Genomic DNA, 27,384 nt, shown 5'->3' on the forward strand with positions numbered 1-27,384 from the left:
AAGGTCCAAATTCAGTAGCACAGGGTAGTTAAAAAAAAGAAGAAAAAAAGACTGTACATGCTAAATGAATAATTTTTATTTAACCGCAATCACAGATTCCTTTGAGCTTATCCCATAACACTGCAAATAATCTTGCCCTATGTGGCATACTTATATCCCCGTCCTTGTGCAATCTACTGCAGTATGTGTGGATATTCTAAATTTCTTAATTTATGTTTATTTTATATTTGTCCAAGTCTTGTTGAGGATGTTTTATTTTAGAGAGATACTAAAGCCCAATATCTGGATGTGAGTTTGCATTGTATTGTGAAGCTGATGATATTGTATGGCTTTTTGCTTATGTCCTGCAAATAAAATTTATATTGACACATGGTTACAATGTCAGTTTGTGTGTGCATTTAAGAAAAATGTTTTAATGTGTAAGTGTTTTAACTATAAGCATCTTGTCTTTTTCACAGAAGGAACCATGGTTTGACGTTGACATGCTATGCATTCCAAACAGGAATATTAGTTTTGCAGAGGGATTCTAATTTTGCCTAATAGTAATTCAAAAGAAGTGAATAAGGGTATCCTTTCAGATATCTTATTTTGAAATTATTCTTGTAACATTTTTGAGAACGCAGGCTTACATGTGAATTTTTTTTTTTTAAATCTCTTAATGTTTTAAATCAATGTCACAGAATGTAGAGCAGTTCTTATCCTTAACTAATTATTTCCTCAAAAAACGTGAATGAAGTTAACACCATTTAGCAGCTCAAATGTTTTTTATATTGATCATAATATTACACGTTATTGTGCATAAAAGTATAAATATCAGATGATCACAAAAATCCATACATTCAACAGCAAAATGTACGAGGGAGACGAAAACTTAAACATATACAACTTCAATATTTTTATTAGAGTATTTTACCAATTATGTAAGAAGTCTTTTTTTGTTTGTGACGATCTTGCAAAACAGAGTCAAAGAGATATTGTAGTTTAATACAGTAAGTAAGTAAAATGTATTTATACAGCGCTTTTAACAGATAGGGTCACAAAGTGCTTTACAATGTGCATAGACAATAAAACATAGTAGAGAAATAGTCTAAGAATAAAATAAAGTAAAAATACAACATATAAAATGATCAATAAAAGACAGGATACCCAAAAGCTAGCCTGAACAAGTGAGCCTTCACTTGTCCCTTGAAACATTCTCAGCAAACCTAAAGCTGGTTGGCAGAGCATTCCAGAGTCTGGGTGCCATAGCGGCAATAAAGGCTCTATCCCCACAGAACTTAACGGACATTAGATCTGAAGCACTCTAGCCTTATAGATGTGATATTAGCCAGCACGACATATAAGTGAAATAGCTTTGTCTGTAGAATGGGAGCCTGTATTACAATTCAGAAACAAGACCATGAGCAATAGTAGTCACTGCACCTTTAATGCGTTCCTCGTGAGTGCAGTGACTGTCACGTGCCTGTCAAACCCCATTCCCTCGCGCAGCCGTCGTCAACACAACTGATGAAGTAACTAGAAGCTAACCTTGCAATCGAAAAACGAATTGCTACCGCCAATACAGTGTTTACTGGTTGTATTAAGTCAACCAAAGTTGACTTTATCGTCAAAATAACTGACTGACTTTGTCCGGGTTTCACTTGAGTGAAAGGGAAAACAATGTTTAGGAGCAGTTGCCGTTGCTTGCTAACTTCCAAGCTAGCAGGCTAACGATCAGCTGTTGTTTTGGTCGGAGAGCTAGCTAGCTAGCTAGCTAGCTGGCTAACAAGCCATACTGCATAGCATTACAGAAGTCTGCGATACCAGGTTTGCCGCACACGATTTCCTCATTTCCTGTCGAAACACTCGGAACTGCTAGGACGGTTAATGGCGACAAATAAAGGCGTACCACCCTGACAGACTTATCAGCGGTCAGTCAGTCAGCTGTTGTCCGGGCAGGCGTCAACTCCGTGTGGGATCGATCCGTCCATCAGAGGGGTCTGTAATTGAATCAGCAACATTGCTTCAAGATGCATGACGCGTATGAACCAGTGCCTATTTTGGAGAAGCTTCCTCTTCAGATTGACTGTCTCGCGGCCTGGGGTAAGTTGTTGACACTTAATTCATCCCTACTCTTTTATTCTTTGACATTGCAGTGGTCCCTCTGGGTGTTTATCAGTTGAAGAGATGGATTGTGTCACCACTGACGTGACTGTAAAATGTGTCTGTTTGATATCATAATACGTCTGAATAGACGTATTTTGACAGCATATTATGACAGCATCCTTTGAACTGTCAGACCCTGACTCTTGAGTTTTTCTTCCCACAGAGGACTGGCTGCTTGTGGGAACAAAGCCGGGGCATCTTCTCCTCTATCGAATAAAGAAGGATGCAGGTAGGAAGTGCCCAAGGAGATGTGTGATGCAACTGATTCCTTGGGTATTTGCAGACCTTCTCAAATTAATGTTTCCAGCTTCAAATACAAGTTTTGAGTCATTTTTTTTATGTCTCTTTTCCCATTAGGCACCAACCATTTCGAGGTGACACTGGAAAAATCCAATAAGAACTTCTCAAAGAAGATTCAGCAGGTAGATACATACTACATGATGAAGTTTAGACTAATTTCTGCAAAACGCCTAAAAAAATCTGTCGGGAATTAGCATTTGAAGTCTGGTGAGTGAGTCACAACTTAAGTACTTCCAGATTATTATGAATAACATGACTGTCTGATAGTAAACATAAGCTTCACTTCACCCGAAATTCAGTTCTTAGCTCCCTCTCTTGGAATGAATCTGGGAATCCCACACACTATAGTCTATATCAACGACGTTCCACTTCCGGGATTGCTCCGTTGCCGCCGGAAATTCCAGCTCAATGGTGTTTTAAGCCCCCAACGTCGACTTCAAGGCAGCTTTGTGACCGTCGACTTCAAGGCCCCCTAACCATAACCATAACCATTGCCTAATCCTAGTGCCTTCCAGGCAACGCTGCCTGAAAGGCGACGTTGGGGGCTTAAAACACCAAACACCGAAATACTGCCTGGATCTCTTTTTGGCCGGATGTCCATTACCTTCCGATTTCTTTGTGTTGGAATTTTAAACTCAAGGCTATTTTGCAGCGGCACCATGGCTTTGTTCGCAGCTTAGCACCGCCCCATGACGATTGTGATTGGTTTAAAGAAATGCCAATAAACCAGAGCACGTTTCTCTCCCATCCTGGAATGCTGTGTGGACTAGCCAGACCCTTCGCAGCAGCGCTGTGGAGGAAGGTCTGGCAATGCAAGACTACACACACCCCAATCAACCTTCAAATGGAAGAGTGTAGTAAAGACTTCTCATGCTTATATATTGTGGCAAGAACCCCCCAGGAAAAGCTGGTGAAACAACTGAGCTTGAGTGTGTTCTCAGTCCAGGTGTGATGTACTGTAAATGTCCACATGCCTTACCTAGTCGAGTTTGGATTCATTTGGTTCAAACCCTCCTTTAATTTGGATTTCTTACTATTTTTACAGCTGTACGTTGTCTCGCAGTACAAAATTCTTGTCAGTCTTCTAGGTAAGTTTCTCTCCCTAATATGTATAGTCTTTACCTGTTTATTGTTAAACCTTTTCTCTTTTTGTGTCAAAGCATCTGTTGTGGAATGTAACTAAGTACATTTACTCAAGTGCTGTACTTATACTTAAGTTGACATTTGAGGTACTTGTACTTTAATTGAGTCTTTTCCTGTAATGCCACTTTCTACTTCTACTCCGCTGCATTTCATTTCAGAGTGAAATATTGTACTTTTTACTCCACCACCTTCATCTGACACCTTTAGTTACTTTACAACAGAAGATTTTTTTGTACACAAAACACATACGATGTTTTATTATAAATTAAACTACCCAACAATATACAGGCCTACAAGTCCAGCTGAAATGATTAGACCATTAAACACTTAGTTGATTGACAGAACTGTTTGGATCGTTTCCAGTTTCTAAAATGTGAGGATTTTTCAGCATTGAGTTCCTTTACTTTTAATACTTTAAGTACATTTTCACGATGAAACTTACATACTTTTACTTAAGTAACATTTTTAATGCAGGACCTTTACTTCTAAAGTCTTTTTACAGTGTGATATTAGTACGTTTACTTAAAGCTATAGTGCATAGTTTCTGTCTCCCCCATTAGGAATTCTAAGTAATGACAACAACACTGTCGGCTGGTCAACATCATAACAAGCCTTCCATAATCGCGCCCCCACCCCTCCTCCACGCAGTTGCTAGTAAGCAAGGAGGACACGGAGGATTATAAAAACATGATGGACTCTTCAGAAGAGGTCATTATCTTCACTCGAGCTTCTGCGCGGGAAAGTCGCCGGACGACACAATCTTCTGAACATAGTCATACTGAGAAATACAGAGAGAGTTGTGTGGAGCTGATCTTAATTGGCTTTGTATCAACTCATTTGGCAATGGCTTGAATTTTGCGGACGTTCAATAATATCAAAAAGTTACGCGCTAAAGCTTAAGTAAAGGGTCTGAATACTTCTTTCACCACTACAAAGCATAGCAATTATCTTCATTCTCTTAACCGCTATAGTAATCTGTTTTCTCCTGCAGAGAACAACATCCACGTCCATGACCTCCTCACCTTCCAACAGATCACTGTAGTGTCCAAAGCCAAAGGAGCCACGCTCTTCGCCTGTGACCTGCAGGTTAGTTACAGGCCCTGTGGAGTTGCAGCTTTCAGACACTATGCCTGCAGTATTGTTAGTGTACAGTACTGTCATATTCATGCATTGGTATTGCTTACCATTCTAAATCTTTAAAGTGAGAACATTTTTCACTTGTGCAGTATATAATGTTCTACAACCATACAGCTATAAGTTGGTGGACTGTTTAAGAGAAAAGACAGATTAGTCAGTATCTTAATGGGAAGCTGTTTTATGACTGAGGAGCTTTAAGTGAGCAGGTTTATTCAGGTTTGTCAAATTAAGCTTCGAGTGGGTCATAACCAGTGTTTTTGCATGTCTAGGCCAATTTACTGCAACTCATTTACATTATATATATATATATATATATATATATATATATATATATATATATATATATATATATATATATATATATATATATAAAATGGTATGCCGTTTAGGAAATTATTATATATATATATATATATATATATGTGAAGTTTGAATATATTGAATTAATCTTATTCTGAATATATTGAATGAAAGTCTGAATATATTGAATGAACGTCTGAATATATTGAATGAACGTCTGAATATATTGAATGAACGTCTGAATATATTGAGTGAAAGGTGTGTTGAGTGAGCCAGATGAAAGGGACCTGCCTGACCAAAGAGGTTTCTTTCATTCGGTCTTCCATGATGAAAAAGTGAATAAATATCTTGATTGGGAGAACGGTACTGGATACGGTTACTGTTACCAGTGTTTTGGCCCGTACATCCATTTGCCAGTGTGTTAATAATCTCTTTATTGCTCAAAATTGCTGACACTAGATTTCTTGCTGATTCACTCATAGTGTCACACTTCAGATTCCATTTAAACTTTCATTCAATATATTCAGACATTCAGTCAATATATTCAGATTTTCATTTATATATATATTCAAGGTTAATTCAATAAATTCAGACATTCATTCAATATATTCAGACTTCCATTCAATATATTCAGATTTCCATTCAAAAATTCAGACATTCATTCAATATATTCAAGGTTCATTCAAAATATTCAGACTTTCATTCAATATATTCCAAGGTTCATTCACAATATTCAGACTTTCATTCAATTTATTCAAACTTTACACACACATATATATATATATATATATATATATATTACTTATTGCAGTATTTATATTACTGCTGACTGTTTCCTTGAGTTCACCATTGTCTTTCAGCCGTTTGAATGTGTATTTTCTACGTTCCAGTCAGCCTTTTCTTCATAATTACTTTGAGCGTGGTAAGAAAAAAAAATTTCTAAAGGGTTAAGATAAGGTAAATCCATTATTTTGACATTTGTTCGTAATTCTTTAGTAGCACTTTAATTAAAAACGTGAATAAAGAGCATGAGACATCAGAGTGCATGTCAAGTTTGTTGCTTTTCCTTAGCCAAATCAGCACACTGCAGACAGGAAGACACATTTAGATGTCTAACAGTAGTAAAAAAAAAACATACAGTCAAGTAAAAAAAAAAACATACAATCTTATGGCACAGTCATAACTATTTTTTTTTTCTCTTTTGTTTCCACATTTCTGTGTTATACTCCTATTTTCCTTAATTTGAAGTCATGAATTATATATTTTGTCTACTTTGTTTTCAGCAAACCAGCGCAGGAGAGGAAAGGTTGAGAATGTGTGTCGCAGTGAAAAAGAAGCTCCAGCTGTATTACTGGAAGGACAGAGAGTTCCACGAGCTGCAGGTAAGATGTAATATGTTTGAGGTGTGACTCACTGCAGTCTGATCCAGGTTTAGAGTTCTATTTTTTTTTTTTTTTTTTTTTTCAATCCTTTGACACATTTAATCATCTTAATATTTTCTTTTTGTCTGTCAGGGGGACTTTGGTGCACCAGACATTCCAAAGTCCATGGCTTGGTGTGAAAACTCCATATGTGTTGGTTTCAAGCGAGACTATTACCTCATTCGGGTACGTGCTACAGCAAAGGCTAACACCATGCTTTTCACACTCGTCTTTACTTACCTGTAGTGTGTTCTTAATAGTGAGAGAGGCTTACAAAGTATCAAACCATCCATTGAAACCACCCCTGCAACAGTACTTGTACTTTTTAGAGGAAAAGTACACTTCTAAGCAGTTCTAAGAACTACTCTCCCCCAAAATCTTTTTTTCCGTTTGCATTCCCACTGGCCAGCACGGCAATGATCTTTATAGCATCGTCACTAGACCTTAGCGCCACATACAACAACAAAGCAGCATTCCGTCCATTCTCGTAGTAATTCACGTAATGTTTTGCTCAACACAGACGGGGCTTTATTATACTCGGAACAGACCCCGCCTCTGCCTGCTGTGTGTGTGTGTGTGTGTGTGTGTGAGTGTGAGTGACGGCCGGCGAGCCACAGGACATGCTTGTGGAGTTTAACTCCGAAAAGACAGTTAACCACAGGTTCCCGTTAATCTTATGATGGACATGTGTTGTGATATTTAAACAAACGAACCGTCAACGGCGAAATGAAAGCCTCTTATTTACGAGAGCGGTCTGAGAGACCTCCAGCTCACAGCGAGGTGTCTGAGCATGACTGGCTGAGCGACGAGCTAGAGGCCGGGGCAGGCGCCTGCTGGCTGTCGCCTCACTTCATGGAGCTTCTCAACTCCGAAAACTTTGAAGCAAATTGTCAATTCGGCATCAATTTTCGCAAGACTGCCTATATTCGAAATCTAAACAGTTAATTTCTCGCCTAAAACGTTGTCAGAAGTGAATTTAGTGATGAATAAGATGGTGACAATTGTTAAAAATGTCCCGTTGTTGCTCTGTCTGCAAGTTCCAAGTTGGCAGTGGGCGTGACTTATAAGTTTGACCAATCAAGTACACCTAGGAAAAGGGAAAAGACCCTGCTCTGAAGTAGGAGCTAAAAAAGTATGCTACTGAGGCAAGAGGAACTTAAAAATGCCCAACTTTTTCCTGTCGGAACACAACGAAAAAAGTGTTCTAGGAATGTTTAGTTCTAAAAACTGCAAAAATCCCTCCGGTCGGAAAGCCCCTATAGTTCATTTCTCCATTTTCCATCTCTATGCTCAGTTTTTTCTCAACAAAAATTTTTATAGCACAAGTCTCAGTTTTCTGTGGTTGATGTGCATCCTTGTGGACTGGGCTTTATTCTGTCATGACTCTTGATAAAAAATATTTTGCAGGTGCCTTTCAAGTCTTGAGTTAGTGTTTTATAGACAGGTTTTGGAAATAGTATCACTTTAAAAATCATCATCTTCTTCTTTCTTTTACCACTTCTGACAAGTGTAGAAGCAGGCGGTTATAAAATGAGTTCCTCTCTGTTTTGTGTCTAATTTGTGTGTTTATTTTGGGCTTCATCCTTAGTATTCCTTTCTCCTGTTATTCATATTATCATCTAATGTTTGGTAGTGTTATTGCTAGTCTAATCTGCTTTTCTTTGTTTTATTTGACCTTTCATATGTTTGTAAGATTTTATGGGTAGGTTCTTTTGACTCACTCGTGCCATCTCTCCTGTCGACCAGATGGATGGCCGTGGCTCCATCAAGGAGCTCTTCCCCACTGGGAAACAGTTGGAGCCTCTGGTTGCCCCACTGGCTGATGGGAAGGTGGCTCTTGGCCAGGACGACCTAACTGTAGTGCTAAATGAAGAGGGCGTTTGCACCCAGAAGTGTGCCCTGAACTGGACAGACATCCCTATAGCAATGGGTAAGAAAGAGGCGCAACAACTAATACTGTGAAGGCATTTTCATATTTACTGTTTCTGTATTCTACACTTAGTTATGCTATTTCTGCTTATATGGAAAACAAGCTACTACATACCCAGTCCACGTTTCTATTCTTTTATGAGTCTTGATGGCTTTGCTTGTATTTGATATTGACTGCAAAGTCAAAAGGACACACAGACATGCCAGTTACAAGAGCCAAAGATCCTCCCTCAGCTCTCTACAGTATGTTGGTTAGACTTCCCGATAACACAGAAGATGTTTTGCCAAAATGTGACACACCTGGGAGTTGATTTCACCTGACCTCAGAGGAGAAACAGGTTGTTGCTATTTGATTTCCCTGACTGGTATGTATGGTACCTGTGCCTGTGACGGTACAGTTTATTCTCTTCCTGTCACACAGATTGTTTCATATACTGCTATGTGACCAAACCTGCTCTAACACCTGATGAAGCATTTGGCCTAAATACTGCCATCGCCAGTTGCTGTCATCCAGCAGCTGTCTGTCTGTCTTTTCTTTTCTCTTCCTCAAGCTCCTCTTCCCCTGCGCAAAGTCTTTCTTTCCACTCTGTCTGAGCTGTGCTGCTGTTTTCCACATGTCAGAAGAGGAAACATCATTTTAGATCTTTTACCCCTTTGACTAAGGCACCACATGTCTCGGTTACTAATGAGCTTTGCAACTGAAGTGATGCAGATGAGCTCTCACGTTGTTTCAAAGGATCCTCTTTCAGTGCCCATTGGAATGCAAAAAGGAACAATATGAAAGGGAAATGAATCCTCCAAGCAGTGGTTTCATACAGTTTGCAATTTCCTTGTTTTGATGTAGTCAACATTGTGGCTTAGGCATGCATGAACGGGGGGATGAGTGCTGGTCAGTTTGAAATGCATCTAAGTGACAGTCCTAACTGTCGATGGCTGGAGCAGAGGCCCTGGGCCCCTGGCCTGTGGGTGTAGTCTGTCCCACATCCAGAGCCCAACCTAAAGCCTGTCTAGATGGCTGTCTCCGGCTGGATTTCCTGCCCCAATTACAGCCAGGGCACCTGCTCCAAGACACAAAGTTTAACTTGGGTGGACATCAAAACTCTCAAACCTTTTTTCAACATTCAATTTCCATAAAAAAAATGTTTAAGCAAATGTTCCATCCGTACGCTGGTTCCTGCTTCTCCAATGTGTGGATCCACTTCTTCTTTCTGATCATTTGTAAATTAAACACTGTTGGTTAGACAGAACAAGCGATTTGAACACGTCACCTTGGCTTCTGGGAACTTATAGTGGGCATTTTTATTTTCTGACATGTAATAGACTAAACGTTTAATCACAAGGTAAATACATGGTAGAGGGCGGCTGGATAGCTCATCTGGTAGAGTGCGCGCCCATTTATAGAGGTTTACCGCCGCGGGTTCGACTCCAACCTGTGGCCCTTTGCTGCATGTTATTCCCCCTCTCTCTCCCCTTTCATGTCTTCAGCTGTCCTATACAAATAAAGGGCTAAAGCCCCTGACACCCCAACCGGACGGCCGACCGTCGGCAGAAAAGGCAGTCGGACTGATCAGTCGGCTCCCCGGAACACACCGAACAGACTCAAGTCACCGACCTCGCCAGACTGTCCAACGGCCGATTATCGGGTTGGTGTGTCAGGGCCATAAAATGCCCAATAATCTTAAAAAAAGTAGCCCTTTACTGGATATACTGTATACTGTAGTGTAGTAGAGTGCCCTGGTAGACAAATGATTACAGCAAATGCCACATAACTGCATCACGCCTGGTACGTTTCCAGCAGAGGACCTTTGTTGCATGTCACACCCCTCTCCCTCACCTTAACTGTCAAATACTGTAAAGAAAGAAATAAAATATATATTTTTTTAAAGAACTTTAGTTACCTATTCTCCCTTCACCCTTTTAGGTTTTGCTGTATTGTATTATTATCAATCATATTGTCAGACCCATGTATTAACTTGAAGAACAACTAGTGTATGTAAGTCCACAGAGATTTGATGACTTGCAGAAGATACGTAATATTTGTATGTCACAAACCCATCTGTGGCAGTTCGGTTTTGGTTGACAGAAAGTTTTACACTCTTGCCCCTTTTACATGTTCACAGAGCACCAGCCTCCGTACATCATAGCTGTTCTCCCTCGGTACGTGGAGATCCGGACGTTTGAGCCGAGGCTGCTGGTGCAGAGTGTGGAGCTGCAGAGGCCGCGTTTCATCACCTCAGCAGGGTAAGGCAGTCGCTTGTAATCTGTATACGATTTTCTGGCAATTTATCCTTACAAAGGAACTTGTGTATTCTTGCAAATTGCAGTCACCTAATTCTGACTGAACTATAGCACTAACATGGTTTGGACATTAGCTGTTTACTTTTATGAATAAGTCACTTTACGGCTAGATGGATGGATGGATGGATGGATGGATGGGCGGGCGGGCGGGCTGTTATAACAAAAAAGGTTCTTGTAAAAACAGAATAGTTTGAATAAGAATATACAGTATGTCATAATAAAATGAAAATAATCTTGTTATAACATTAAAAAAAAGCAATACAGTGCAGTACAGTATATTTGAGGTAAAATAAAAATCCTGCCATGGCTACTGCAAGACTCCTGGCTTGAAGTTGCAGGTTTGATAATGAATTGTTGCTGTTTCATGGCTACCACTCTCTGGTTCCTATCATAGCATTCTTAAAAGAGCATCATGCATGATTTGCCGCTTTAGTCCATTCTGCTGTTTTCTATTTCTTTATTATGATAGTGATACTGATAATGAACAGTTCTTCCTTACAAAGAAAACCCTTTTGTTCCAGCCTCTCTAATCTTGTTGTCTCCTCTTATCTTTCCCAGGCAAAATATTGTTTATGTTGCCAGCAACCACTTTGTGTGGCGCCTGGTGCCCGTGTCAATAGCCAGCCAGATCCGACAGCTTCTTCAGGACAAGCAGTTTGAGCTGGCTCTGCAGCTGGCGGTGAGCGGCAGAACCACTTAGTTCACTATTTAACCTAATTTATTCCTCAAGATTAAATTGGTGCTTTAGCTCAGAGGATGGAACACCAAAACACTTATCTTGATTAGGAGCAGTATGTTGAAAACAGCAAAACAGCTTTGGACTTTGTCAGCTTATCTAGCAATCTGGCTTTCCAGGGGCATGTTAAAAATGTGTTAAAAAAAAGGCCATTCATGTGGTTTTCACATTTTTGTAAAGCTATTATTCTGCTAAATAACTGGAGACATTTTGCAGTAGCATGATGTATTTTTTGCTTTTCTTTATTTTTCTTTCTGCTAGAAGATGAAGGATGATTCGGATGGTGATAAGAAGCAGCAGATACATCACATCCAGAATCTCTATGCCTTCAATCTGTTTTGCCAGAAGAGATTTGATGACTCCATGCAGGTGTTTGCCAAACTGGGCACAGGTAGGCCTCTCCTCCCTCTCAGTGGACACCTGATTTCTGTCTATTCAGGCCAAATGTGTAAGACTTGCATGTGCTGTAATATTCATTTGGTTTAACCTCTAACACATGGCTAATCACTGCATGGGATGGGTGCCCATAGCTTAGACATCTGGAGTAGTAAAGAAAATATGTTGTACTCTTGTCAACTTTGATGAGGTGATTGGCTTTGTCCCAGTGTGATAAACCTCACCCATAATTATTCTTATGATCTATTTTATTGTATTTGAGCCTAATTCAGATTTATATAGCCACATTTATTCTGCCTACTTTTTGTTTTCCTTTCTCTTTTCGTGACCTCATTAGACATCTGTTGCCTATTGTGTATATTGATTGAAATGTTTTTATTTACATACTGTATAACTTTGACATGTAATGATGTCACATCTTGCGTTTGTGAGAATTTATTCCACAATGATGACAGACTTTCCCTTGCTCTAATTAGCCCTTGATTTCAGGTCTGGTCAATTAAATATGTTTTTTTGTGTGTTTGTATTATAAAATCAGTCTTCAAATCACTTTTCCATTTTAATCAAAGTCTACAAAAATAAAACTCAAGAGTCATACGTGGAATAAAGTGTGACAGATTTCCCCTTGTGTGCCCTGCAGATCCCACCCATGTGATTGGCCTGTACCCAGACCTGCTCCCGTCGGACTACCGCAAACAGCTGCACTATCCTAACCCTCTGCCTACTCTGTCCGGGGCAGAGCTGGAGAAGGCTCATCTCGCTCTCATCGATTACCTCACCCAGGTGTGTGTAGATGTGTGTGTATAGTGCATAAATCCATGGAGGAAGTGATACATTTTGTCAGACCCCACATTGTAAAAGATTTAAGCTTTGAATGAGGCTCTACTTGGAGGAGAATTAACAAAAAGGGTTGTATAGTAATAAAGTTAATTGATGTAAATCAAAGAAAGTACACTATTAATAATCCACATCTTTATTTGTTTTTCCCCACAGAAACGCAGCCACCTGGTGAAACAGCTGAATGACTCTGACCCTTCTACAACGTCTCCGCTCATGGAGGGCACGCCTACTATTAAAAGCCGCAAAAAGCTCCTGCAGATCATCGATACCACCCTGCTGAAATGTTACTTACACGTAAGGCCCGGACGATCTTGACTTTCTTTCTTCATGCGTGTTGTTGTTGTGATTTAACAAATCGAGACATTTCAGTCACGACTGCCACCTTTTGAACAATAATTATTTCTTGATATTGATAATTCAATGTCTTGCAGACTTTACAGAATACGCTCTGTACAGTATGTTGCTCTTTACTGATGTGCTGTCTTCTAAAAGGTTCTGTTGTTTTTATTTTATGCTGTCATTTTGTCACTAGGAGTTTAAAATTGTAAATGCAAACGCATTTTATTAGAAAGAATTTTTTAAACCGACTTATTTTGATCGGTTTCTTTCTCTGTTCCTTAATGCATCACTCATGGCATACTTTTTGATCAACAACCAACCTGCAGTTGTCAGTGAACCTAGTCCAAATGTTTATATTTCATGAGAAAGGTTACGTTGGCTCTAATAAACTTGAAAGTCTTCACCGTCCACTTAGAGCAAAATGGTATGATATCACAGAGAAGTAATTCCAAACACATAGAAAACTTTGTAGAAATTGGCAGCAACACAAACAGTTAACTTTGCCTCACACATAGCCAAATGGGTTCCGTGTTAAGCAACTCATAGGCAGATTTACTTTGAAGTAACAAAAACTGAGTCACAGTTAAAAGTAGTGTAAGCCTGATTGTCATTGAGATGTAGTAGCTTCAGTTATGGATGTCTGGTGTTTGATTCAGGGAGGTCGATGCCTGGGAAACAAAGCATCACTTTTACCAGGCAATGTAACTTGTGTTGGAATGAGATCATTATTTTAAGCAGCCAAAGTAAGTTTCTCCACAGGATAGTTTTGGCTTTGTCTGAGGAGCTAAACCGTCTTTCTGCCGCTGCTTAACGTTTAGAAGAGCCAATCCATGTTGGATCCAGGAAAAATGCCACCAGGTGCAGAGGAACTCCCAGGGCAGATCAGAGTACACTGGAGGGATAACCTAGGAGTGACTGGAGATCAAGACAATTTGTGCTTTGGAGTGCCAACACCTGCACCAGATTATTTAAATGATAAACAAACTGTTAAGCAGAGAGGATGAAATAATTAGTGAGGTCAAAAGACAACTTGAGCTTTGAAGGGGTGAATGGATTAAAGTTTGGGAATGTGCGGTGTTCATGTTTTATAATATGCCCTTCCCCTCTTGTAGACCAACGTGGCCCTGGTGTCGCCTCTCCTTCGTCTGGAAAACAACCACTGCCACATCGAGGAGAGCGAGTACGTCCTGAAAAAGGCCCATAAGTACAGCGAGCTCATTATTCTCTATGAGAAGAAAGGCCTGCACCAGAAAGGTAAGGTTAAAAGAGAGGCGGTCTGCTTGCTAGTCAGACACCCATGCTGAGAGCTGTGTATAATTATGGGAATCTGAGCTTCCCAGTCGCATCTTCATCAGGTCAAACAACTTTACAACAGTATTTTTGGGATATATTTGATGTTTCTGAACTCCTACTCTTTGGGATGAATTTACAAGTTTTGATTTCATGCTACTTGAATTGTGAATAGTAAGTCCATGGGCAAGTAAAAAAAAAAATACCCTCAGTTTATTAGTAGATGGTTAAGGTAACCATTTAAAAGCATTTTGACCTGACGAAGATCTGACAAGTAATCAAAACGTCTGTGGTTCGTAAACGTCTTTACACGATGACGATAGCGCAGCGACGGCGAGCAGCTTTTTGTTTACATTCAACATGACGGCCACCGAAGCGCAGCAACCCGTTGATGCCGCTGTCGCTGCTACGTCACCCGGATCGTTGGTCTGACTGGTTGAAGGGCTATCCAATTAGTGAAAATGGGCTGTGAATGAAGTTTGCCCCGATCCACTCTCAGTTACAACTGAGAAGGGTCTGGTGTCATCCAGGCTACTTTTTTACTGTAAAATAAAAATAAAATTCTGCCAGCAGTATTAAAAGCGGGGCATATTTTATGCATTTTCTTGACACAAACAAAATAAGTCATCTGCTTTACTTGAAAAGGACAATTTATATGGTGATTTTTACTTTTAACCCAGTTCTGTTTGATTATGTGTGATTTGAAGTGTAATAATTTATTTGAACTGTTGGCTTTTAATACACCTTCAGCTGTTGTGGCTTTCCTGGAAAACTGGCAGATATTTTCGCTCTGTTGAATTCAAGTGCAAGTTCAAATAGGCTTTTTTTTTGCATGAATGGGTACCATTTTCAGCTGCATAAGAAAGTAGTAGGCACAATTTGTATTTAAAAAAAACATGAAAATATATCATAAAATCAGGCACGTACATACATATGAACAAGACTTTATATATCTGATAAATACATTTTGTGAGTCACATTCAGACATATGTGTACATACACTGTTAGCTCTGTTTACAGGGGTATCGTTTCACGCTGTCTCTCTTTCATTTGGATGAGCTGACTGATATCTGATATTCTAAAGAAATGTGCACTGACCTTAATTCAACACAGAGCCAAACTGACCAACCTGGTAAACTCCAATAAAATAAACCCTTAATAATTGGATCTTATTTCGAATGCAAGGAAAGAAATATGAATATGCTGTGGTTTTTGATCTTACTAAGGAAAAGTCTAAACATGATCACTGCCCTGTTGCTTGAAGTTTCTTTTCCTCAAAAAAAACAAACAAATGCTGCCAAGATTCCCTCCATGTATTTTAACTCATTGCTTAACAAACTCCTTTCAAAAATACTGGGAATAAAAAAAACAGGATTATTCTTTGCTTTTCTAACAAATTCTCAATATTGTTTGAATCAGGAAACAAAGCTTGACCAACGGCTTGTTGTACAGCAAGGGTTTACACTGGCTTGAAGGAATGTCAGTTCAGTGTCACACAGATTAAATTACCCAACATACAATATATAGCTAAATAAGTAGTACATTAGCGATTGAAATGCTCCATACATGTTAATGCATCAGTAATAATAATGGTATAATCAAACACATTAGTCCTTTTTAATTTCACTGTTTTAAGTACATTTTGCTGCTAATGCTTTTGCGTCAAATTTTGAAAGTCGGCTGGAGATAGAGCTGCATTTTATACACCTTTTAAATAAAAACTCAATTTTGTCCCAAACTTGTTTACTTTTCCAATGAAATTTCCGATGTGATAAAGCATTGTTTTAGAAGTGGGAAATGAATAATCAAGCAGCAGACAACAGATAAGTCAGTCAGCTGGATAATGACTGATATCGGAGTTCAGTTTTATTCACCGAAATGTTGTTCCTCTGTTGCAGGCCTCAGCATGACAACTGAGCACACAACAATAACACACACTGAAACATCTGTTCCCAATTTCACCTTCAAAGTGGTGCTGAGTTTGGGGTTTCGAATTTAAATGAAGAATCACTTGATGCGAGACCTACATCAGCCTTTGTCAGCGGCCTCCTCATTATCTCCCAATTCAAATACAAGAGCCATTTTACGCTGAATTATTCCATCATGTTTTAATCCAATAGGTACCAGTTATGTGCTTGTAACAAAGCTGTGTTCTGGGCACATCGTGGAACTGCTCTGTCGGGCTACACAGTTCCTGCATGCGGTCGACTCGTCATCCTCGTAGATCAGAGCTGTCATAATGTTATTTGGTTTCTGGCGGGATTCTGCGACAGATTCTGGGCTGTTCTCGCTGTGAGCCCCGGCTGGTTTTAATCGACCTGCTGCAATTTGTGCTTCTGATGTCATGCTGCTCGGGTCGGCCCCTCAATTCAAACCAGCTGTTCCTGTTCAACAATTAACACTGTGCGTGTGCTTCATCCAATTTCTGTTGACAAAAGAGTTACGTAACGCAGTGCACGCCACAGAGTAGATGACATCTCTCTACTTTCCATCACTCAGACTAATCGCACATTTGCTCTTGCTACCCTCTCTCGCCTCCCTTCATTTTTCCTCACCCTGTTTGCCCTCCCGCAGCTCTGCAGGTGCTGCTGGACCAGTCCACCAAGGCCAACTCTCCACTGAAGGGCCATGAGCGAACGGTGCAGTACCTTCAAAGACTGGGTAAGGATCAACGGCCAACTTACGTCTGTTTTAAGTTAGTGTCAAAGTTGTCATCGCCACTAGATATGTTAACGTTTGTTGGGGTGATTTTGGGAAAGGCTCTGAGAGAACTTTCACCCTGATTGATTGTGGATGTTGGATGAAGTGTATCGTCTGTCGCATGTCACGATCTGCACTCTTTCATATGTCTGGCACTGGCTAAAAGAGAGGGTTTTGTACCATATGTGTCAGTATTTACTCTGTGAATCGTTTATACCTCTGCACCAGTGATGGCAAGATAAATTAATGTACTGGATACTTGGCAGTTAAGTGTGTGTGTGTGTGTGTGTGTGTGTGTGTGTGTGTGTGTGTGTGTGTGTCTGTGTGTGTGTGTGTCTCTGTGTCTGTCTGTTAAATTAACGTTTCAAATTAATTGTGACAGTGTGGTATAATGGTTGGGTCATTACAACGGCCCAATCCCAAAGGCCGGACTCACAGACTCACGGACTTTGGTGCGCGTTCTCGCGCAATTCGTAAGGGCTTAGTGTCCCAATGTCAAATTTCAAAGGGCGTGAGGGTTTGAGTACACACTTACCGAGACCTTTCCGTGAGTCTGCATCGATGCAGACTTCACCAAAGGGAATTACCCACAGTTCAAAGCATTGTGACGTTTAGTGCGGAGGCCATAGGGAAATCCGGGAATTACAAAGGTAAACAACAGCACGACACACGACCACGGAACACAGACCAACCTGTTGTCCAAATGTGGAATCAGGCAGCCGTCTCCTGGGCCTTGGCCGTGTGGAAAGCAACAAACTTAAAATGAAAATTGCCAAACCGGCAAGTGTCAGCAACATCTTTGTTATTAAACGTCGCCAAGGTAACGTGATCTCGTGAAGTGCTGTCCCAATCCCATTTATACCTATCTGAGCCCATGTGGCCTCACACACTCACTCACTTAGCACCTGAGATCAATGAAGTCTGTGAGTCTTTAGTCCTCAGGGCTCACATTGGGATTGGACCAATGTCTCTTGTAGAGTAAGCCCATGATGGAGATGATTAGAAGCTTTTTTAATACCATTGTTGTATTGTTAGTGCCCGTGTTCTGTTATAGTTTAAACATTAAACTACTTTTCATAAAAAGCATTGCATTTGGTCACAAAGAGATTTTCTTAAGTTTAAGATTTTGTCTTGGCTGTAGAAAAAAATGCTGGGAGTAATTTTTGTTTTCGGTTCTTCCCATCAGCCTATTAATGTGTTGAAACTCAATCCAGTAAATTGCCTGTGAAATAAAACCCAGCGGAAAAAATATCAAAAGCTGTGTAGAGGCTTTCAACCTCCTTGGCAGTGGTTCAATGTGTTAATGGTAGCAATGCATTATACAGCACGTTTTTTCTGCTTTCTACCAACTACAAACAAATAAAGAAAGCCATTATAACTGGAATGATGCTTTTGGAATAACAATACAAACAAACCTTCAAAATCCATTTTTGGCAGATCTATCACAAATACGTTTTCAACATGTGGGGAACACTGGGTCTCAAACTTATCCAGGTCAAGATAACAACTGGTTCTTGCTTGGGTATATTTTGGAATATTGGTTACTCTTTAATTTCAGTTTGGATCTAGCACATCTGATGATTATTTACATAAATACGCAATCTTTGATCTATAAACTGTCACAATAATGTCTAAGGTGACATCGTAAAATCTCTGATGTCTGTTTTTTTTTTTTGTCCAACTAATAGGACAAACCTGGAAGACTTTTTGCTGAAAAAACGACTTAAATTATGAAGTGGTTGCCAGTTCATTTTCTGTTGATGCACTACTTGATTAATTGACTAATTATTGCAGCTCTACAACATTGGTCTCTTTTTTTAGTTCAGGAAAAAAAATAACATTACCAGAAAAAGGATGTACTGTATTGCGATAAATATTACAATTACAATAACTCTAAATCATTGTTGTATTGATGTGTTATTGATGGTAAAGTGCTGCATGTGTCTCCTTGAAAGGAAGTTCTCTAAAGCGGATTGCTGATTATGAGCTTGATCACATGCTTTGTCCCCATCTCCCCCCCCCCCCCCACACACACACACAGGAATGGAGAATTTGGGAATAATCTTTGAGTTTTCTCCCTGGGTGTTGAAGATCTGTCCTGAGGATGGCTTGAAGGTGGGACACAGAGATTTTCACAAAATGTTAGATAAGAGTTCAGTTACTTGTTTGGTTCTATATGAATGTTGTAAATTGCTTTACATTGTTATGTGTTGCTGTTTGGTTGTAGATGGAAGCTCATTCTTTTTTGTGCCTTTTTTTTTTACTTCACATAACCTACAGTTGTCAAAATGACAATAGCCCCTTATACTACATTGTATGTCCATTTACCATAAAGAAAGCTCTCCTGTAGTTTTAAAAATCTCTCTTCCTGTCCAGATCTTCACCGAGGACCTGACAGAGGTGGAGACTCTGCCCAGAGACAAGGTGCTGAACTTTCTGAAGGAGGGCTTTAAGGAGCTCGCCATCCCATATTTGGAGCACATCATTTACGTGTGGGATGATAAGGGCCCAGAGTTTCACAACGTGCTGATCCAGCTCTACCTGGAGAGGGTTCAAGGCCTCATGAAACAGTACCTCAACTCACTGCCAGAAGGTACGACCGAGACAATACTTTGTTCATTTAACCCTCCTGTTGTCCTCGGGTCAAGTCTGACCCCTTTTCAAAGTTTTCTATATCAGAAATGTGGGTTTCTTTCAACAAAATTGCCCAAAAATAACATGGATGGTTCAACGCAGCGCTCTTGGCAATTAAACTGTTTAAAAAAAAAAAAAACGTCAAAGAATGTTGACTAAAATGACGTAAAAGTGACAAAAGCGCCAAAAACATTGAAAAAAGCGACCAAAGGCATTAAAAGCCTAGAAAACATCAGAATAAAGCGTTGAAAAAAGCGTCAAACAAGGCACTAACAATGTTTTAAAAAGCGTCACAAATGTTGAAAAAAAATCATCGAAAAAAAGTGTTGATTTAATAGGGTTAACTTAGCATCTGCAGGCACTTAAAAAGTCATACACAGTTTTATAGTTACATTTTTACCTCTTTAAAAACTGATTGTGACTGAATGTATTTTCATCCTGATACAGATGTGAAATTAGAGGCACTGACAGATACTTCAGTTCTACCTGAAAGTAAAGGGAATGCTTTTATATGGAAGTGTATAACTGTTGTGACTGAGCTGCAGGGCAACATGACCCTTGGGCTTTAATATCCTCTTAATGCCAAAAGAGCCTAATTCTAATTTATCGTAGGATTTCCATGTGATTACATCACTGCAGATGGCTTCAGTTTGCCTTTGCTTACTCATCCAGATAGTTGTCTCTCAATGCTGTGCAGATAAAGACTTATGAAATCCATCTGTCTCTCTCAATTTGGGCTTTTTAATGATCACCCAGAGGCCGTGTATTGAAATGAACCTGTCAGACGGCTACATTTCCAGGGAAGCTCATTAATGTGCACTCTGAACAAAGCAACTAATTAAATAGATAAATCTGTCCCTGGGCCAGGTTATTGCGTTATGAAGCATATTGCAGAACACAGTCTGTGATATTAAGATATTGTTTCTCAGAGATTATTCAGTTTTATATACATTATTTATGTTTATAAAACTGTTTTATGAAAAACTTATATATCAGGGGTGTATCAATGCACGTATTCTAATACTAATCATATTTCATTTAGAAAAAAAAGAGCTTAAATTGTGTGAAATATAATTAAGCTAACGATAGCTCTAGGAGTTGGTTAAAAACACTGTCTCTGGCTGACTTTCAGAAGTGTTGAATAAACACTTGATGGCCGCATACACATCGTTATATTTCACACAATATAAAGTGTCATGTTGTATAATGGGCACTCAACAAGGCAGCCCAAACGACGTAACAGGCAACGTGCTGTCTGCCCCTCCCACTCCCAAAGAAAAACACTCTACTCCAGTCAGGCATGCTACGCTAAACTAGCTCGTTGCAATATGGCTAGTAATGTTAATGTGACTATTACCAGACCAGAATTAGAAGATCCTCCAATAACCAACAGGTCTGGCGTTTGGAGCCACTTTGGTTTCCCTGTAAGTTACGAGGGTGTTGGGAAGAGAGTGGTGGATAAAAACAACAACGGTATGTCGCATCTGCTGCACGAGAATAGGCTACACCAGTGGGAATACTACAAACATGTCAACTCATTTACGCCGACGTCACCTCAGTGTGTCAATAACTGGAACTAGACAAAAACTAAAAGCAACACACACGCTACAAACGATCCCCGCAGCATTTAAGCAGCAATTTCCAACTGATTCAAACAGGGCAAAATACATCACTGCGGCAATTGGTACATTTATAGCAGCGGATATGATACCCTACTGGGGTAGAAAACGCAGGTTTTACGAACATGGTTAAAGTAATTGAGCCCCGTTACGCTATTCCTTCATGGGCCCATTTCAGCCAGGCCGTAATTCCCGCTTTGTACAAAAAAAACAAAAGCCCAAATAGAGAACCAATTGTCTGAAGCACCAGCTGTTTGTTCTGACAGCAGACGGCTGGACGTCAAGGGCTACACAAAGCTACCTGACCTGAACATGTGTATCATTTTTCTCACAAGGACCTGTTTTTGTTTTAAATGCTGCTACGAAGACACCCCAGAAGATGGGTCAAATATAGCTCTGTCATTGTTCAAAGTAAAAAACACCCCTAAAAAAAAAAAAAGAATTATTTTAATTATTACTAGGGCTGTCAAACGATTAAAATATTTTAATCGCGATTAATCGCTGAAGTTCTATAGTTAATCGCGATTAATCGCATGTTTTATCACAATTAAAATTCTATTATTTTGCATTTCAGAACAGTTTTTAAGTACATATTAACAATGGAAAGCAATTCTTACCAGTGTATCTTGATTGGGAATCAATTGAATGCAAAGAAAGTGACTTTATGAACTTGACTATTATTTATTTACTGTAAACAAATGTGTGAATCTGTCATTATTACGCAATTCCTACAAGTACCTAACCTAACTGAGATGTAACACTAACACTTTGCTTATACAGCACAAACAAAATGGTCCAAAAACCAGATGCCACAGCAGGACATTTAACCTTTACATTTTTAACAAGGATTGAGAACAATTGACTGAGATGTAACACTAACAACCACCGTTAAGGCAAACGAGTGCAAAGTCCAGCCAGAGTCAATCTAGTGTTTAGTAACTCCTAAATAATGGTGATTCCTCACTGACGTCCAGTGATCACCGGTTAATGAGACAGCGTTTGCACTTGGCAGCAGTTCCAGTTTAGCTGCTTTCTCCGTGTCATACAGGCTGTGTATGGTGAAACTACTGTCCCCCCTCGATGGCAGTGTATAAGACGGGTCAGAACATGCCAACCGTAGTACGTCTTTAAGACCCGAGTCCTCTACGATGCTGACAGGTCTGCAGTTAGTTGCCACCCATTTTGCAAGAGCTGTAGTAATTTTTTTTGGGTTTTGGATCTACAGGTGCAGTAGCACTCTCCAAAATACTGCTTTGCCTGAGCCCGCTAGCATCAAACTGCGTCACGTTAATATGCTTAGCTCCGTAGGTGGTAGCTCAAGCTTGACGTGCTTCGGTGATATTTAAATTCGGCTTTACACAACGTGCATATGGCTTTCGACTTGTCTACTGAGCCGTCCGGGAGTTTTTTAAAAAGAAAAGCGCCATTCAGAAGTGTGTTGCTGCTGTCTTTCTCCGTGCCGGCAGCCTGCCTGCATTCTGCAGCAGAAGATGAGTTATGAAGAAGTACGGCAGCGCCAAAGGGTCAAAATAGTAGCCGTTAGGCACAACGCAAAGCCGAGTGAAGTGTAAAATAAATTAATCGCATTGCGTCGGCCCTTAATCGCATCGCGATTAACGCGTTAACGCTGACAGCCCTAATTATTACGTTATCTGCCAATCATGTTCTTAATTGCTTGATTAATCATTTGGTCTATATGTCATGAGATTGTAAAACAAAATGCCCTTCACAGTTTCCCGGAATCAAACAATGTTTTCAAATTGCTTATTCTGTCTGACCAACTCTCAAAGAAATTCAACGTACTATCACAGAAGACTAAGAAAAGTAAAGCAAATATTTACTTTTGAGGAGGAACCAGTGAAAGAAATGAATAGAAATATTAGTTGATTATCAAAATTGTTGCAGATTACCGTTGTGTTATTCAACTAATGGACCAATCCTTCCAGCTTAGACTAATGTAACCTGTAATGAAAACCTCTGTGCTGTTGCAGGAGTTCCAGCTGTTGCTGCGGGTAAGGAGGAAGGTGATCTGGGAGAGTTCAGGAACAAGCTGCTGTCGTTCCTGGATATTTCTACCAGCTATGAACCAGCCAGACTCATCAGTGACTTTCCCTTTGACGGTAAGAGCTGTGGATTACACAGTGGACAAACAACCCATTTTCTTCTGTTTGCTTAACAAATACAGTACAAGGATGCAGGTTTTGTTATTGAAGAAGCTGACATTTCACTTAATGATCCTTTTTTGATCATGTTAAAATTATGTCTAAAGCATTTACACCTCGAGTATGAAAGGAAATTAGTTGATTGATAGTTGATCAGAGTGAACCGAACAGATTTTAATATCGCTATATATGTTAAGTCAAGTCAGTATTATTTATACAGGCTAATATCACAAATCTACCTTAAGGGGCTTATTGGAACGTTATGTAACATGAACCTAAGAAAAACAAAGAATTTCATTTCGTTCTTGTTCGTTCAAATGTTCTCAGTTATAGAGTACGTTTTTTTTTTTTTTTCTCCTTCAAATATTTTTATTATATTATTTTCTTCTATCTTTTATCAAATACACACATTTGTACAGTGTCTGCATATCACAGAGAAGATACTATAAAAAAGAAATTACAGCCAATTCCTTAATCTCTCCCCCAAACCTCATCTAACAGCAGGTACTTGAACATACACACACAGTCTGGAGTTTAAAAAAGAGAAAAGCGCTGGAAGTCAGGTTAAATAGCAAGAAGTAAAATAATGTGAGAACAGAATGTAAATACATAGATGAGTACACAGCTGACAGTAACCTCAAAATGAAATCAAAAAAACAGACGAGTAAGAGAAAATTGTAAGGTTTTAGCCAAGTTATATACGTTTAAGCTGAAGGGTAAACTTGCCCCCTTTGACCTGGTTTTCCATCTCCAAGGTCTGCTGGAGGAACGGGCTCTGCTGCTGGGTCGGATGGGTAAACACGAGCAAGCGCTCTTCATCTATGTGCACATCCTGAGAGACACACGCATGGCTGAAGAGTGAGTACGCCTGCAAACACCACACAAACCTGCAGTATACCGGGGTGGCAAATCACCACCAACCGCTGGCCAAATGTTTGCTAACTCCAGCAGCTAATTTGACTAACGATGAAGAGGAATTTCTTTTCTTCTTTTTTTCAACAATAATTTTTTTTACAATAAGTGACATACAGCATAGGACATAGTTAAGACAGTATGTCACTTCCCCTCAAGTCCCCTACCCACCCAAAACAGACGGGGACACACAACACAGACCCATGCACACTGACAAACACACACCAGTAAGGGCACACAACATCCAGACAAATTAAAAGAGATACAGGAAGAGAGGAGATTAAGTGTCAAGTGGAGCGGTCCAGAAGGAGCTCAGTCCTCCAAGTCAGGAGATAAACTGAGGGAGTCAACAAGTTCTAGGAAAAGGTTCCATGTCTCTAGGAATGTCGAGATAGAGCCCTTCAGAGAAGATCTAAGCTTCTCAAGCTTCAAATTGTCGAGCACCTCTTTAATCCAACGGTCGTGTGTAAGGGGGGGCGGGAGAGCCTCCAGTTGAGCAAGATCAGTCTCCGGGCTAGCAGAGATGTAAACGCCAGGGCCCGCCTTAGTGCAACAGGGAGGTCAGCGCCAGAGGAAATGCCGAAAATGGCTGACAAAGGGTTAGGGGGAGATAGTGCGATCATAGGCTCTGCTCATGGTGTCAAAAAATACTCATCCAAAAAGTAGTTAATTTAGGGCAAACCAGAACATATGAGTGAGGAATTCGTCAATAAACAGCCAGTTTGTGAATGAAGTAAATTGTTGTTGTTTTTTTTTAACGGAAATCATAATTTAGTTGCAAGCCTGTTCTGCATGCAGCAAAAATAAGGTCAAAGGGCCACAACTGAATCATTTGACTGAATTTGTGCCATCCTGATTATGTTGTTACAGTGCTGTGAGCGTGTTGGTCAAACATAAGCAGAACTTTTGTCTTTGCTCATGGTTTTTCTCTTTGTGTGTGCTCTGCAGATACTGTCACGGCCATTACAACAGTTTAGTCGAAGGGAATAAAGATGTAAGTAGCTTTCAGTTTCTCAGAAAAAATACGTTTCTTTGCCTTGTCCTCTTGGATTTTGTTGTTTGTTTGTTTTTAAGACCACTTTTTACATTTTCTACGCTCTGCTGCCTTCTGTTAAGTGCTTTTGTGTTTCCAGAAAATGCTACACAAATATAATGCATTATTTATGGCTCAGTCTCCCAATAACAGGCACATTGCCAGTTCTACGTAAAACCTGAAATGTTGCTTGACTCTGCAACCAAACAAGGGGAAAGTCAATGAATCATTGCTGTTCCTCTAACGGTCAGAAGAAAAAAAAGATTCCTGTTTGGACGCTGAATATTCGATACCTGTGTGTAAGGTCTACCATAAATTATTCTAGGCAGATTTTAATGAAATAGTTTGACATTTAAGGACATGCGCTTATTCACTTTCTTGCGGAGAGATAGACGTGAACATCGAAACAACTTGATATTAGCACCTCTAAAGTTCAGTAATTAACACGTTATTTCTTGTTTTTTTAAGCTGTAATTGTTTTGGTTTCCAAAATGTATAAACTATGTTTTGTAAACTCAGCATGTTTTCAGTCACGTAGGCTCTTCTAACTTCTTTTACATTCTTGTTTACATGAAAATGAAAATTTAAATAACATTTTTTGTCTAATTTATCTTATCTAATATTTTTTTTCTCCTGTATCCTGGCAAATATATATCTATCTTACTTTTATCATATTCTGTAGTAGTGGAAAGTAGTTGTTCATTATTGTCTTAGGGCGTTTTTACACCTGTAGTTTCTTTGCCTTAATCTGAATCAGTTGATGAGTTTGTAAACTTGGAGCGGTTTGCCCTTGGTTCGGTTTGGTTTCACACCTGGAAAAATCCAAGCGTACCAAATTGCATCATTACAAATCACGCAAGAACGTTCACTCCTCTTATTGGTCGGATGTGTCCGGGGGCGGGAGCAAGAAAGTAAATACAGAAAGAAGGTCCTGTGTGGACTAGTGCATATTTTTTGCATCTCCATAGTCAAACCAGCTAATTTCATTTAAATAATCAGACATAGTTCCGCGAGCGACGTTGCTACGTCTGCTCTGCTCACCGACACTTCACTCTGCTCTGCCGGCGTCTGTCTCCAACAGCTTGACTGCTGTCTATTTCTGTGAGAGGAACACCGCAAGCTGCTACAGTGTTGGATTGAAAGTGTACCGAGACCACCAAGCCATCAAGCCGGTCTCGGTACTCTTGTTTGGTCCACTTTTGGTGCGCTCCCGAGTGCGATTACCGCGTTCTTACCTGCCCAAACGAACTGCACCAGCGGGGCAAACCAACTCTAGTGCGATTCAAACGTACTTGATATTCTACAGTCCTGTGTGTGGGGTCCTGTTCCTTCATCATGACACATTTCTGGTCAAGTGATATAAATAGATTCTGATTCCGATAGGTTAAGTATTAACCGCTGTAATCCTTCCCTTCAGGTTTATCTGTCCTTGCTGCGAATGTACCTGTCACCTCCCGACGTCCACTGCCTGGGGCCCATCAAGATGGAGCTGTCGGAGCCTCAGGCCAACCTGCAGGCGGCCCTGCACGTCCTGGAACTGCACCACAGCAAACTCAACACCACCAAGGTAAACAACCACAGAGCAGCACTCAAATCGCTCCCCAGGGTGACTAAAGAACGAAGTCCAGTCCCAAATCATTCTAGTTTTATCTCATTGGAGTATAACATGTTTGCTGCATTAAGACGGGACAAACTGTTCTGGGAGATGGGTCAATCCTAAGCGGGATAGATAAACGCATAAGAAGTTGGGTCCAGACTAGTTTAATGATATCCTGACAGATTATTTTAAGGGGATGGAAGAATGAAGGGATGCCTTCGTCCAGGAGTGGGCCTCTGAGATGGCTAGGGTGGCGGTCATATAAACAGTTCACCAGATTGGATGTCTACACGGGAAAAAGGGGGAAGGTTCTTAAACTCCCAATAAGCTTCGTGCTGGGGAGAGACGTGTATGATGGGCTTATGGCGTTGTCATTTCTACATATGTTTACGTGGTTTATAGTTTAGTATCTATTTTGTTATTTGTTCATGTATGGTCTTGATTGTTGTAGTT

At 40.0% G+C, this 27,384-nt stretch overlaps 1 protein-coding gene across 2 annotated transcripts in view; it reads left to right on the forward strand.

Annotated features, from left to right (window-relative positions):
- The first annotated feature begins 1,480 nt into the window (after positions 1-1,480).
- vps39 (VPS39 subunit of HOPS complex) overlaps positions 1,481-27,384 on the forward strand; it is a 32,389-nt gene continuing 6,485 nt past the window's right edge. The window contains exons 1-21 of one of the 2 annotated variants that reach the window (XM_078277037.1): positions 1,481-2,082; positions 2,309-2,374; positions 2,503-2,567; positions 3,491-3,533; positions 4,580-4,674; positions 6,309-6,407; positions 6,540-6,632; positions 8,193-8,376; positions 10,496-10,616; positions 11,232-11,352; positions 11,671-11,800; positions 12,446-12,588; positions 12,799-12,939; positions 14,097-14,238; positions 16,849-16,935; positions 19,016-19,089; positions 19,351-19,567; positions 23,219-23,347; positions 24,145-24,247; positions 25,250-25,295; positions 26,752-26,901. In XM_078277037.1, the coding sequence (XP_078133163.1) occupies positions 2,010-2,082; positions 2,309-2,374; positions 2,503-2,567; positions 3,491-3,533; positions 4,580-4,674; positions 6,309-6,407; positions 6,540-6,632; positions 8,193-8,376; positions 10,496-10,616; positions 11,232-11,352; positions 11,671-11,800; positions 12,446-12,588; positions 12,799-12,939; positions 14,097-14,238; positions 16,849-16,935; positions 19,016-19,089; positions 19,351-19,567; positions 23,219-23,347; positions 24,145-24,247; positions 25,250-25,295; positions 26,752-26,901 (2,322 nt within the window). In that variant the 5' untranslated portion in view covers positions 1,481-2,009. The remainder of the gene's footprint in view (positions 2,083-2,308; positions 2,375-2,502; positions 2,568-3,490; positions 3,534-4,579; positions 4,675-6,308; positions 6,408-6,539; positions 6,633-8,192; positions 8,377-10,495; positions 10,617-11,231; positions 11,353-11,670; positions 11,801-12,445; positions 12,589-12,798; positions 12,940-14,096; positions 14,239-16,848; positions 16,936-19,015; positions 19,090-19,350; positions 19,568-23,218; positions 23,348-24,144; positions 24,248-25,249; positions 25,296-26,751; positions 26,902-27,384) is intronic. The other variant, XM_078277038.1, reaches the window with a different exon arrangement.

The sequence above is a fragment of the Sander vitreus genome, chromosome 20 (genome assembly GCF_031162955.1).
Source record: "Sander vitreus isolate 19-12246 chromosome 20, sanVit1, whole genome shotgun sequence".
Taxonomy (NCBI): domain Eukaryota; kingdom Metazoa; phylum Chordata; class Actinopteri; order Perciformes; family Percidae; genus Sander; species Sander vitreus.